This window comes from Eucalyptus grandis, chromosome 2 (genome assembly GCF_016545825.1).
Source record: "Eucalyptus grandis isolate ANBG69807.140 chromosome 2, ASM1654582v1, whole genome shotgun sequence".
In the NCBI taxonomy this organism is placed as follows: Eukaryota; Viridiplantae; Streptophyta; class Magnoliopsida; order Myrtales; family Myrtaceae; genus Eucalyptus; species Eucalyptus grandis.
Genome location: NC_052613.1, coordinates 766,037 through 778,318, shown reverse-complemented (window position 1 = coordinate 778,318; position 12,282 = coordinate 766,037). Strand labels below are relative to the sequence as shown.

General features: G+C 40.9%; 2 protein-coding genes across 2 annotated transcripts; one reads left to right on the top strand and one right to left on the bottom strand.

Annotated features, from left to right (window-relative positions):
- Positions 1–677: 677 nt before the first annotated feature.
- LOC104417044 (adenylate kinase 4) lies at positions 678–3,292 on the bottom strand. Its single transcript, XM_010028371.3, has 6 exons — positions 2,970–3,292; positions 2,066–2,211; positions 1,839–1,958; positions 1,528–1,695; positions 1,303–1,392; positions 678–1,062 (listed from the first exon to the last, which is right to left on the bottom strand). The coding sequence occupies exons 1-6, from the start codon at positions 3,067–3,069 to the stop codon at positions 961–963; spliced, it is 726 nt and encodes a 241-aa protein (XP_010026673.1). The 5' UTR covers positions 3,070–3,292; the 3' UTR covers positions 678–960.
- A 2,182-nt stretch (positions 3,293–5,474) lies between these two features.
- Positions 5,475–11,083, top strand: LOC104417009 (probable inactive leucine-rich repeat receptor-like protein kinase At3g03770). The gene is given in 9 exon segments (XM_010028339.3): positions 5,475–7,424; positions 7,427–7,459; positions 7,462–7,632; positions 7,803–7,936; positions 8,059–8,299; positions 9,144–9,355; positions 9,434–9,459; positions 9,716–9,827; positions 10,219–11,083. Coding segments are annotated over 9 exon segments (2,289 nt in total). The 5' UTR covers positions 5,475–6,271; the 3' UTR covers positions 10,426–11,083.
- The last annotated feature ends 1,199 nt before the right edge of the window (positions 11,084–12,282 follow it).

Sequence of the window (12,282 nt, the reverse complement as noted above, 5' to 3'; positions counted from 1 at the left end):
GTTGCGCCAATTGCAACGTTGTTTATTCTTTGCCATTTCAGTCTGGCAATGACTTGACTTAAGATGTCGCGATCACTTCAGCTTCCGAAGCATTGTTTGTATCTTTCTCTTAACTCGGTTTTAGGACATCTCATAGGTTCATGGATTTAACTTTGTCTAGTTGTTTCTACCGCTTGTGTGTTCTCCCTCGAGTCGTTAGTAACTAGTGCAGTTACTTGCCATTTCTTTTTCTTCCTGGTCCCTGAAAAATGACAGCTGCCACGGGGCGCAAGCAAGATGCAAAAGGGAGAGCGAAACGGGCAAAAACCCACAAAACAAAACTAACTACTTCAAGTTGTTGACTCAATGTACTCAAGTGATCCAATTCTCGTAGCAGATTGCTTCTGCATTAGCTTTGTTATGAATAAGAACCCAATTGCCTATCTAGCAGAGGACAAAGAAAAAAGACCCCAAGGTGACTAATTACAGCCTACTTACATACTAGCTATCATCAGTGAAAATTCACCATGTAACGAATTATATAAGCTATCGGTACAGGACCTTTTTCCCTCGATGCCTGTGTTATATAGGATGATCACGTCAATTAGTGAGCTTCAGATTTGCTTCAGCTTAAACATCAGTAGCCAAATGAACAAAAAGAACACCGTAATAGCATGTCCACAACACGTGCCAGAAAGTGCTCGAACATGCAGTAAACAACTGTTGTAATCAGCCAATTAAATGCTGTAAAAGCATATGCCCACAACACATGCCAATAGAATTGTTCAATTTCTGTTTGTAACTTTATTCTTGACCACTGAACTAAACTAACCCTCAAAAAGTATGGATAGCAGCCGGAAATCAAATTTGACGCATGATGAAAGAGGGGGGATTGGGAAGGGAAAGGGGGTATTCAGCTCAATCGAAGGTACTTTGATAATGCAAAATCCTAGAATTAAATTATTCTGCAGGGAACATTTCTCATGATGAAAGCACAGTCTGGACCTCTGCTGTGACTTCCTTGGGAGGTTTCTCAGCATGAAGATCTGCAACCATTCCCTTTTTGGAGTAATAATCAATCACCTGCAAAGACATGGTAATTATGTTAAACTTGGGGCATAAGAAACTTCAAAAGTAAATGCTGGCATCAATAAATTCAACTGCACATCAAGAAAACTTTTGAGATCCAAAACACCTATCTAGACAAATATCAGCAGGCATCTACAAGAGGAACTACACAACTGGAAATGAATCATTGGCTCCCTATCTAAACAGCTTGACATTCAAATTAATCGAACCGAAGAAACCCAGACAGCACATTACCGGCTCAGTTTGCCTGTGGAATGACTCCAGTCTTGATTTCAGAACAGCTGCCGTGTCATCCTTTCGCTGAATCAAAGGTTCCCCAGTGACCTACAAAAAATAGAGTAGCGACACTTAGTAATGCCCAAAAGTTTACCCAGCTACAATACCTACATTGTCTGAGCAATAGTCCTGAGGTCTAAGTATATGCTTTAATTAAGAGACCACTGGAGGCAAGAAGCTTACATCATCAATCCCAGGAACCTTGGGAGGTGCGTACTTTGTGTGGTAGGTTCTGCCACTGGAAGGGTGTATCCAGCGACCAGTAATCCTCTCCTCCAATATTGCATCATTAATAGCAAAGTTGAGCACCTTATCGACTTTAGCACCCTGCTTTTCCAGCATTTCATCAAGCTGTTGCCAGAAAGATAGAACAATGGGTTAGAAGAATCAGCTCAGCATTTCGTATCTCAAATCTATACTGCATTTAGTGTGTTTTTGTGTGCATCTGCGGGAAACATGAAACAGAAAATAAAGCAAAGACGAGTTTAAAGCACCTTCTGAGCTTGGACCACAGTCCTTGGGAAGCCATCAAGAATAAAGCCCTTCTGGCACGAAGGCTTTTTCATTGCTTCATCGATAATGCCAACAACCAAGTCATCAGAAACAAGCTCACCCTAGTAAGAAGTTACAGGCAACCTCATCAAGAATCATTCGCGAGTAAAGGAAGCATAAGCAAATTAAGCTGTGGATAGATAACAGGACAAAACAGAGAGAATTAAACCTTGTCCATAGCTTCTTTAGCTTTAACTCCAAGAGGGGTTTTTGCAGCAACAGCGGCTCTTAACATATCACCAGTGGCCAAGTGGCACAAGCAGTATTCATCCTTAATAATGGGCGATTGAGTACCTTTCCCCGACCCAGGTGGGCCTGCAATAGTCAAGATCATCAAAAATCAATCTTAGCCACCTAAGACAGCTCATCAAACATTAAAAATCCTTCTAAAACAAAAGCCCATGGAATTCAAAAATAAAGGACTGTGCAATCACACATAATTAGTCTTAGATAACGAAAATGTCGCAAATAGCAATGTATACAAATCCTCCAACAACCGCTGTATAGTACAACCATGTTCGTGCTGCCATGGGCCATGGCACTTGCCCCATATTCCACGACACCTAACAAGCGTCCAAGACGAAACAAAGCAGCAGCGAGCAGGAAATACAAAAGGCTTACAGAGAACTAATGTCGGACATATTCAACATCCCGGCAGACCCACCCAATCATTCATCAAATCCCAACAAGAAAGTACCACAGACCCTTCCATTCAGTAGCTCCTAGAACACAATGCGCGTGGCCTAAATCAACTCCAAACATATTTTCCGACAGCCCAAAGCGCACGTCTTCCCGATTCGATACCGCACCAGGCAACCTCCGAGCTACCCGATAACTCTCTACCCAACAGAGGCAACACCATAAGCCAGGCGCACGCGATAAAAAAAAAGCCCGTAAATTTCAGCCTCCCCCGAGCGTTTCGCCATGAATTCGACCCTGTCGAGTCGCGAATCTAAGGGGAGGACGTCGAATCGATAAAACCGAGCCAAACCCAAAGCAGGACGGCACAAAATTCGACATGGGTAATCCAGATCCGGCCAGATTCTAGGCAAAGGCGGAGACTTTTTTCTTACCAATGAGGATGAGGCGCTTGTCGGGCTTGGAGCTGCACTTCATGCGGCGGAGGAGCTCCGTCATGAGATCGAGGGACGGCACATCTTCCAAGTTCGCCATTTCAACACCCCCCGCTTGTAGAGAGAGAGAGAGAGAGAGAGAGAGAGTATGCTGCGAAGATGGTCTTCTCTTCTCCGCTGTCAGAAGAAGAAGAAGAAGAAGAAGAAGAAGGGAGAAGAGAGAGAAGGGGAAGGACAGACCACCAAACCTGGTTGGGCTCTTCGGACCTTCCGATGCTTCCCTTCAATCTTAATTCAAAGACCAAAAACCCCAACTTCACCACCAACCCCCCAAACTAAACTGCCTACCTTTTTTTTATATAACGTTCTTCTTGTCCCGTCTCCCCCTTTTCTTTTGGTGTTCCTAATTTCCTCCAAAAAAAACAAAAAAAAAGCCTTCGAATTTTAAGTCCAATCCTAATTGTGTCCCCAATCTTTTCTTATTTAGAGGTAAATCCCAAATTTTAAGTCTAATCCCCCAATTTTTTCTTTGTCTAAAAAAAAATCATATGATTTTATATTCAGTCCCCAATCTATCTTGGACTTTCTTTTTATTTAAGAGAAAAATCATCAATTTTTATTCTAATCTCAAATCTACTATCGTTATCCTGCTATCCAAAAATTTGTTGGTAGTTGCTCCTAATTTTCTTATCCTAAAATGGTTTCATTTTGGAGATAATTTTTCATGTTAATGTCAAGTTGGGACTAAATAATAATGTATATTTGAGAATGGATTGAAAATTAGTGATTTTTTTCGATAAAATAAAATTCATGGTAGATTTGAGACTAGATCTAAAGATTGAGTTTTGTTGAGAGTTCAAGATAGAATGGAGACTAGACCTAATACTAGTTTTTAAAAAGAAAAAAGAAAATAAAAATGAGGCCCTTCATTTCTCTTTTTTCTTTTCCTTTTTTATTTAAAAAAATGAAAATATAAATTGTGAGTATGGGCTGGGCTCCTCTAGAAACACTAGGTCGGGCTTCCTTGGACAATCGGGCCGATCCGGATGAAGGCTGACGGGCCGAAAAGCAAGCCCAAACGCACAGATGATCGGCGGGGCCCATCTTGGGGAAACCGAATGAAGGACAACCTCTTTTTAAGGATTTTTATTTTATTTTTTTTTATTTTATGCTTTGATTCGGTTTACGAAATCTGTTTTTACTTGGACCGATTTACACAACTGGTGCATTAATAATTAATCTTTTTTAACATATCGACAAGAATATATGAAGGACATATAGTAGGATTATATACCAAGTCTATAATTTCAGAAACACGAGTTCAACCTACAATTCATTAATTTTCTCCAAATGAGTGAAATCTCTTATTCCTATAATGATGATTAAAGGATGATTCTATAAATTGAGTAATAATTTACAAAAGTTAGCCATGATTTTTGGATGAGTGATGCTTTAAAGAGGTTTGTATCAGCTCCACAGCCAAGTCTTTTCTAACTTTTTATCCCATAGGGAAAAGGAGAAGCTTTTGGTAACTTTGGAGGATAAGGATCCCTCAACTTTCGTAGAGAAAGATGGCCCCCAAAGAATGAATGGATAAAGAGGCCTGTGCACATTGCACATGAGGGTGGGGCATGCTCCATTTCAACTAGCTACACTATTATATGTGCCCAAAAACACTACTCACCAGTCCACTTTCTCTTTCCCATCACACCCCACTTTTGGATTTTCTCTTGGCCAGAAGAAGGATTCATCGATTTCAGCGCTCTCTATTATCATGTACCACATATTATATCCATCAAACTTAATGAATTTCAGAATTCGTTTGGTTAGATTCATAATATGTTCTCCAATAATATGAATTGGATTTTATCCTTAACTCCATGGTGTACATGTTTGAATTGCAAAATGATTCGTAGAACTGTAGTTGAATGTTGGCAATAATATGAATTGGATTTTATCCTTAACTCCATGGTGTATACTCATAAAAAAAAAAATAGGGGGGCAGAAAGAGAGAGAATCTGCATTTCTTGAAAGTCTGATGGCAGCATTTCTCTTTCCTCCTCCTTTTGGTGGTGTCATAGGATGGCGGTGCCCATGTTTTTGTTGTCTGAGATGGAGCGAGAGATGCTGAGAAAAAGAGCATAGGGTCGGGCAATGCAAATCCAAGTTACTAAACTACACATTGCAAGCGCAAGTGCCTGTGAGAATCTGCTGTCGGGGCTCTTTTTTTCTTTTTGTATATTATCTGGAGTTGGAGACAACCTGTCTCGTCGGGGCAAGTTGCAAAAGAGAGTGCCTCTTTTTTCCTGGACAGGGACTGGGCTGATGCAAAGGCAGACATGGGACCGAGACCGAGCGCCCGTCAAGAAGTAAATGAGCACGTGGACCAGTCATAAACTCATAACCCACTCTCCAATCCAAGGGCTGCTACTGTTGCAACTGATACTGACGTACATCCGAATACAACGCTCGTCCGTTCAGATTCAAGACATTAATGTCTGACGATTCTTCGGAGTACTGAAACTTTTTCCCTGCACTTCCCACTTTTCTAAGTGTGACACCCATGGAGCAAAAAGACCATTTGATAGTACCACCAGCTTCTAGCTAAAGGCTTCGATGCCCTGTTCCAGGCTCCAAATTCGAAAATAAAATGGCTTGTTTTCGCTACTGTCTGAGACATTCTTGGCCAAAACAAGAAAAGCAGATTTTTACATGTTTTCTTTACTGACCGCAGTTATCTATGTCCTTTTCATTTCCTTAAATATTGAGAGCCAGCTACACCGCTCTTTCTGCTGACACTCCAGAGTTTTAAGAAGCATTCTCTCTTTGACGTTATCCACCCTTTCTGCGGAAGCTATTCGTGTATTGCTCGCTGGTTCACAGAGCCGGTGAGACTTCTTCGTCTTTGTGCTGCATCGTATTCATCGTCATTACGAGCGAGGGAGCCACGACCAGTGTCCCTTTCCCCATTGCAGAAGACAGACAGGCAGTCCAACGGGGTAGCTCTTAATGCATTAACTCCATCATATCCCCACCATGGACTGACAGAGTGAGAATTCCAGGATTTCATATTTTTCCTACTTCTTGCTTCTTGTTTCTTCCTTTTGAGAAACATTCTGCGCATTTTTCTTGAACTGAACCCACCAAGTTGATGCCGGTCCATGTTTGGCGCTGATGGGTAAGCAAACACAACTCGTCGCTTTGGTGGCTTTTGTTTTGCTATCTTAGCTTCTTTGGCTTTGGAATCTTGTTCAGTGAAGTGGGTTGTGGACATTACTTCCCTTAGAAAGGAGAGATCTTTCATGGGTTTTCGCAACTTCTTGTCCTCGTTCTGCTTCGCTTTCGCATGGAGCATGCTTATTGCACACACACACCAACTCCAGTCGTCGCAGACCCAAGTGCTGCTTCAGCTTAGAAAGCAGTTAGAGTATCCGCCGCAGCTAGAGATTTGGAACGTTCATGGAGTGGATTTTTGCTCGCTCCCTCCTTCCCCAACTGTTAACACCACGTGCGAGAACAACTTCATAACCGAGCTCAAGTTAGCCGGCAATAAGGTGCTCAAAGGGGGTTACTTTGAAGGGTTTGCAGTACCGAATAAGAGCTTGTCGCAGAACTTCTCCATGGATTCTTTTGTGAGCACTCTGGCAAGGTTGACCAGCCTCAAAGTTGTTCATTTGGTGTCTTTGGGCATGTGGGGTCCTCTTCCTGACAAAATTCATCGTTTGTCTTCGCTTGAACATCTGGATTTTAGCTCCAATTTTCTCTACGGTTCGGTTCCTCCAAGGATTTCAGCTATGGTGAGGCTTCAAACTCTGGTGCTGGATGATAATTTCTTTAATGGCACTGTGCCCAATTGGTTTGATGCACTGCAAAATTTGACAGTTTTGAGCTTGAGGAACAACCGGCTGGGAGGTGAATTCCCATCTTCAGTGAACAGTGTCAACACTCTGAGTGAAGTTATTCTGTCTGGGAACGAAATAGATGGGAAATTGCCGGACCTTAGCAGATTGAGAAATCTACATGTTCTGAATTTAAGTGGAAACAAGCTTAGTTCTAGCTTGCCTGCATTGCCGAAAGGACTGGTCATGGCCTTCCTCAATAAGAACTCCTTTTCTGGCCAAGTGCCAAAGGAATATAGCCAACTGAATCACCTTCAATATCTTGATGTTTCTTACAACATTCTAACAGGAGTGCCTCCAAGTGGACTCTTCTCTCTGCCAAACATCAGTTATCTGAGTTTCGCATCGAATATGTTGAGTGGGTCGCTTCCGCATGATGTGGACTGCAGCAGTAAGCTGGGTTTTGTTGATTTATCCAACAATAGATTAAGAGGCAGCTTGCCTACTTGTCTAAATTCCAAATCAGGTGAGCTAATTGTTCATTCAGGTGGGAATTGCTTATCTGTAAACTCACAGCATCAGCATGCACAATCTTATTGCTTGGAAATTCGTGAGGCGAAAAATCTGGCTCTGGAGGGAAAAATGTGGGAGTAACGTGGGTGTGATTGGAGGAGGTGTGGTAGCTTTGGTGGTTCTGGCTTCTGCCTTTCTCATTCTAGTCAAAAGATACTGTTCTCGAGGAATGTCGGAGCAACATTTGCTACACAAACCAGGTCTAAATAACTCAGATGTTGGATTCTCGTCTGAGATCTTGACGAGCGCAAGTAAGTTGTTCGCTGTTCAACTGAGAGAGTCATAATATGTTTGTGTGATCGTTTTCTTGCAAATATTACAAAGAAATTCCTTGTTTGGAAGTGAGAACACCACAGATATAACACTTTTAAGTCTTCAAATATGCAAAGCTCTAACTGCCTCTTTTTGCTCTGCTGCTTAGGGTTCATATCTGAAGCTGCAAAGATCAATGCGCAAAGTCTCCCACCATGTCGCTCATTCTCTTTTGAGGAGCTGAAAGTAGCTTCAAACAACTTCAATGAAACTTCTCTTTTGGGTGAAGGTTCTTATGGGAAGGTAAATTCCCTCATGTTTATCCTCCTGCCTCTCAATAATGTAAAGATAGGTCAGAATCTCTTGATTGTACTTTGACTGGGTACTTTATATAGCCGTAACATAGAATTCCTACATATTTCCAGCTTTACAGAGGACGACTAGATAACGGGATGCAAATTGCTATAAGATGTTTACCTTCAAAAAAATATTCAATCCGCAATCTGAGGCTTAGATTGGATTTGCTAGCAAAGCTTCAGCATCCACATTTGGTATGCCTACTGGGCCACTGTATTGACGGAGGTGTAAGACATGATCCAAGGATTGACAAAGTCTTTCTTATATTTGAATATGTGCCAGACGGCAATTTCCAGGCTCTTCTCTCTGGTAAGCACAGAATGTTGGTGTGAGATTGATTAGTTTTGTGCTACTTCATTTTAGGAGTAAGAGTAATCACTATTTGCTTTTGTTGGAACCACGTCCTGCCCCTAAATTGCTTGCAAACTGAATACCTTTGATACAGTGCTACTATTTCTTTTAGCAAGTTTCCACATATGTCCCCAGCTTTACTTTTCTTATCTTGAATGTCTGCGGCAGCAGACCTTTGGGTATGCTCTGTATGAATTCCATGCTAACATAATTAAAGGTGAAGAGTGGCAAATGTGGCTTGAATAAACATAACTTATTTAGGAGCAGAAACTTATGAAAAAGAAAGAGCAATAACCTTTCAACTAGAGGCAGCGTATAGGTACGGGAGCAATCTATTGTGATTATATATGGGAAATGGATAATAATTGATTTATGATAGGGCTAACACCACAGAGTACCAGATTGGGATTTTTTGTGACAGAAAAATTAGTTTGGGTTTAATGTGGCACGGGTGCACTGCTTTGGAATTTTTGGTGGTATTAGCCCTTTATAATATGAAAATTCAACACAAACTTCTGTTAGGAATGTACAGAGAAGGTATCTTAAGGAAATAAGCTATCAAAAAATAGAATCTGAAGTCTTCACTATGTGATTGTAATGATAATTGAAAGCCTTAAACTGAGCTTGGGTGTAGATTCTCCTTTAGTGTGAGATGTATGGGGTTGATTATCTATTGACGCCATGAGTCCCGGATGACTTGATGAAGAACATTCTATATCAACTACCTGATGAGCAGCCATAATGTATTTTCACCATGCTAAAATCATCAGCAAGGGCAATCAAATTGGTTTAATACATGCAGGGAACAATCCTGCGAAGGTTCTTAGCTGGTCGAAGAGGTTGGCAGCATTGATTGGCGTGGCCAGAGCCGTGCACTTTCTGCATACTGGAATAATTCCTGGTTTCTTCAACAACAGATTGAAGACAAATAATATTTTGTTCAATGAGCATGGAATGGCGAAGTTGAGTGACTATGGGTTATCTGTAATCTCAGGAAAAATTGATAAGGATGAGGTGAGGTTCATTAATGTCTTTGTTAAGTGAAGGAGTAATTTTTGGTGGAACCGATTGTGACTTATTGCCACTTGGCAGGGGGAAGCAGAAGGCCGTCGATCAAGGTAAAGATTTTCTCTCATTGCAGTTCGATACACTCTTTCCTTTTATATCATCTTGTTGGGGTCATGGATATCAGTTAGAGAAGTGGAAATCTTCTGTGCAAAAGTTGTTGATCCTGCAGGAGAAAGGAGGTCATCTATGTAGACAAAGAATTTGAGTAGATAGCTTTCTTCCATCTTGCTCCATCATTTTTATTACTGGAAATTGTTTTTGTCACAATCATTTCATGTCTTTAACAGCAGATAATTCCTATTTCAGTCAAAGGAGAATTTTTGAGGATGATGCCTATAGCTTTGGATTCATCATATTGGAGTCTTTCATTGGACCTTCAATAGAGAGTAGAAGAGAAGCGTTTCTACTAAATGAAATGGTATGATCTGAAGATCTTGTTTAAAACGTTTTATAGTTCTTCTTAAAACAAACCGAGGATGTAAGAGGTAAAATTCCTGAAAAAGAAAGCAGCTGATGAGACCTACCTGTGCCCTTTGTCCAGAAAAAAGAAAAGATAACACTTCTGCTCTCTAATAGCTATTAAACAAATCTTACCAGCGTAACAAGAGGCACAGACAGGGTTCTTCACTTGACTTTCTTGTGCTCCTTGAGAGCCTCAATACCAAATCTGGAAACCAGAGGGTATGTACTATATAGCCTAGAGTTTGGATGCTTCATGATTCTAGCGGCTGTTTATGGGGAGAAAAAGACCACGCCAAAACTGCTGTACAAGAGACTGGGTTGACTTTTTTCTTCTGTTGCTCTAACAGGCATTATTGAACAGCCAGGATGGCTGGCAGCGTATGGTGGACCCATTTATTCTAACCACTAGCTCACGAGAGTCATTATCAATTGTCATCTCCATAGCGAAAAAGTGCATGTCTTTTGATGGGAGCCGTCCGTCGTTCGAAGACATCCTTTGGAACTTACAGTATGCAGCTCAAGTCCAGGCAACGGCAGATGATGAGCAGAAATAAGGAACTGTGTAAAACCAGCAAGTTGCTCTCATTGATGCACAAAGACAATGCCATTGGTCCTTGCTTCAACCTCTCTTTGTGTACAAGTTAGCATACACAGCATATCAATTGGGCCATGGGGAGGCACGACGCTTGAGTTGATATCAATCGTGGTAGCCCTTGTATGCATTGCATAATCCATAATGGTTATCCTGCAGAAAGCTGCAACCAGACAGAGAGACAAGGAAGTGCAAGCCACAGATAATGGCTTGCACATTTCTTGCCGATGCATTACCTGCAAAGATCGCCGCATAATAATGATGGAATTCAAACCATGCTCTATTTGCTGTAGAGTAGTATGATCTGAGATGGAAATGCTCGCAATGACAAAACCTAAGTGGATCATCTCCCATTTATTTGTATGCTCTTTACCATGACGTTCGTAATGCGCAGCTTGATTAGTCCAACCAAAGCTTTATGCGAGACTAGAAACCACCTTATCTGTGAGGTTGAGGCTGTACTGATGTACTAATGCATGGACTAGATTCCTAGACTATGCCTGTTTTTCACCAGCAGTCCCTAACGAACTAGTAAGGCCTTATGGTCACAAAGGTGCTGGTGTGCATCTGTACCTCGTTTTTAGGATCAATTCGATTTGAAGTTCACCTTCTCGGCTTCATCCATCCGCATTTGGTCTCGTCTGCATACGCATAAACTACAAGGCCAGGGAAATTGTTCGAGTTATGGAGAAGAAAAGAATGTGAAAACTACCAAAACAAAATAGTTCAAACCCTGGATCTGCATTTGTAAGATGATTCTTGGGAAACAAGATTTTTTCCAACTTAACCTGAGAATTCATCCATTTGATTTTCCCCTAGGTTCATCTGATATCTTGCCGATAGGTGAGGAAAAGTGTAAGAAAAGTCATAAATATTTTGTACTTGTGTCAATTTAGTTCTAAATCTTTCATTAGTGTTAATTTAATCATAAATCTTTTGATTTGGTACCAATTCAGTCTTTTCGGCCAATTTTGGCGGATTTTACTAATTAGGCTAATCATCAATTGGCTGACATGGCATAGTCGATGCTAACATAAGCAACTTTTAATAATATTTTAATATTTTTTTAGTTTTAGTTTTTTTTTTTTTCTTTTTTTCCTTCTCCTCCTCCTTCCTCCAATCGATTGACAGACCTTAATGATCGGCCGAGACGATGCCCAAAGAGGCTCCGGTGAGGTCGAGCCTCCCCATGGCCGGTGAGGCTTGACCCTTCCCAGATTTGGCGAGGGCTCAAGCCTCGCTAGAGGCTGGTGAGATCGGGCTCAACCTTGCCTGTTGTCCCCTTTGGCAGCCGCCGAGATCCAACTATCGGAGGAAGGAGGAGGAGAAAGAAAAACAAAATAAAACAAAATAAAATAAAATAATTTAAAAAATATTCAAAATATTATTAAAAGTTATTTACGTCACCGATCGGTGTTTAGTTAGCAACATCCGACCAAAATTAGTCAAAAATGACTAAATTAGCACAAAATGAAAATGTTTTGGACTTTTTTGACACTTTTCCCCCAACAAGTGGGTCTTACTTATGAATAAGATCATATGGCATCTTCCGTCGGATTTGGGACTATAGTGTATCACATCAACAATTTTATAATGTCGAGCAAAACTTTAGTAACAAATCATACACAAGTTAGAATAATTAATTTCTAAGAAAACGAAAATTCCGTGAGCAGGTATTTCATTATTGAGATTCAAATTGGTAATAAGTGTTAAATTGGTCCATAAGAGTGTTCTGGTCATCCAATTCAAGGATCATCTGTTGTAATATATTTTGGATTCGCCTTTAAATTTTGCGAAGATTTATAATCTGCTGGAGTTG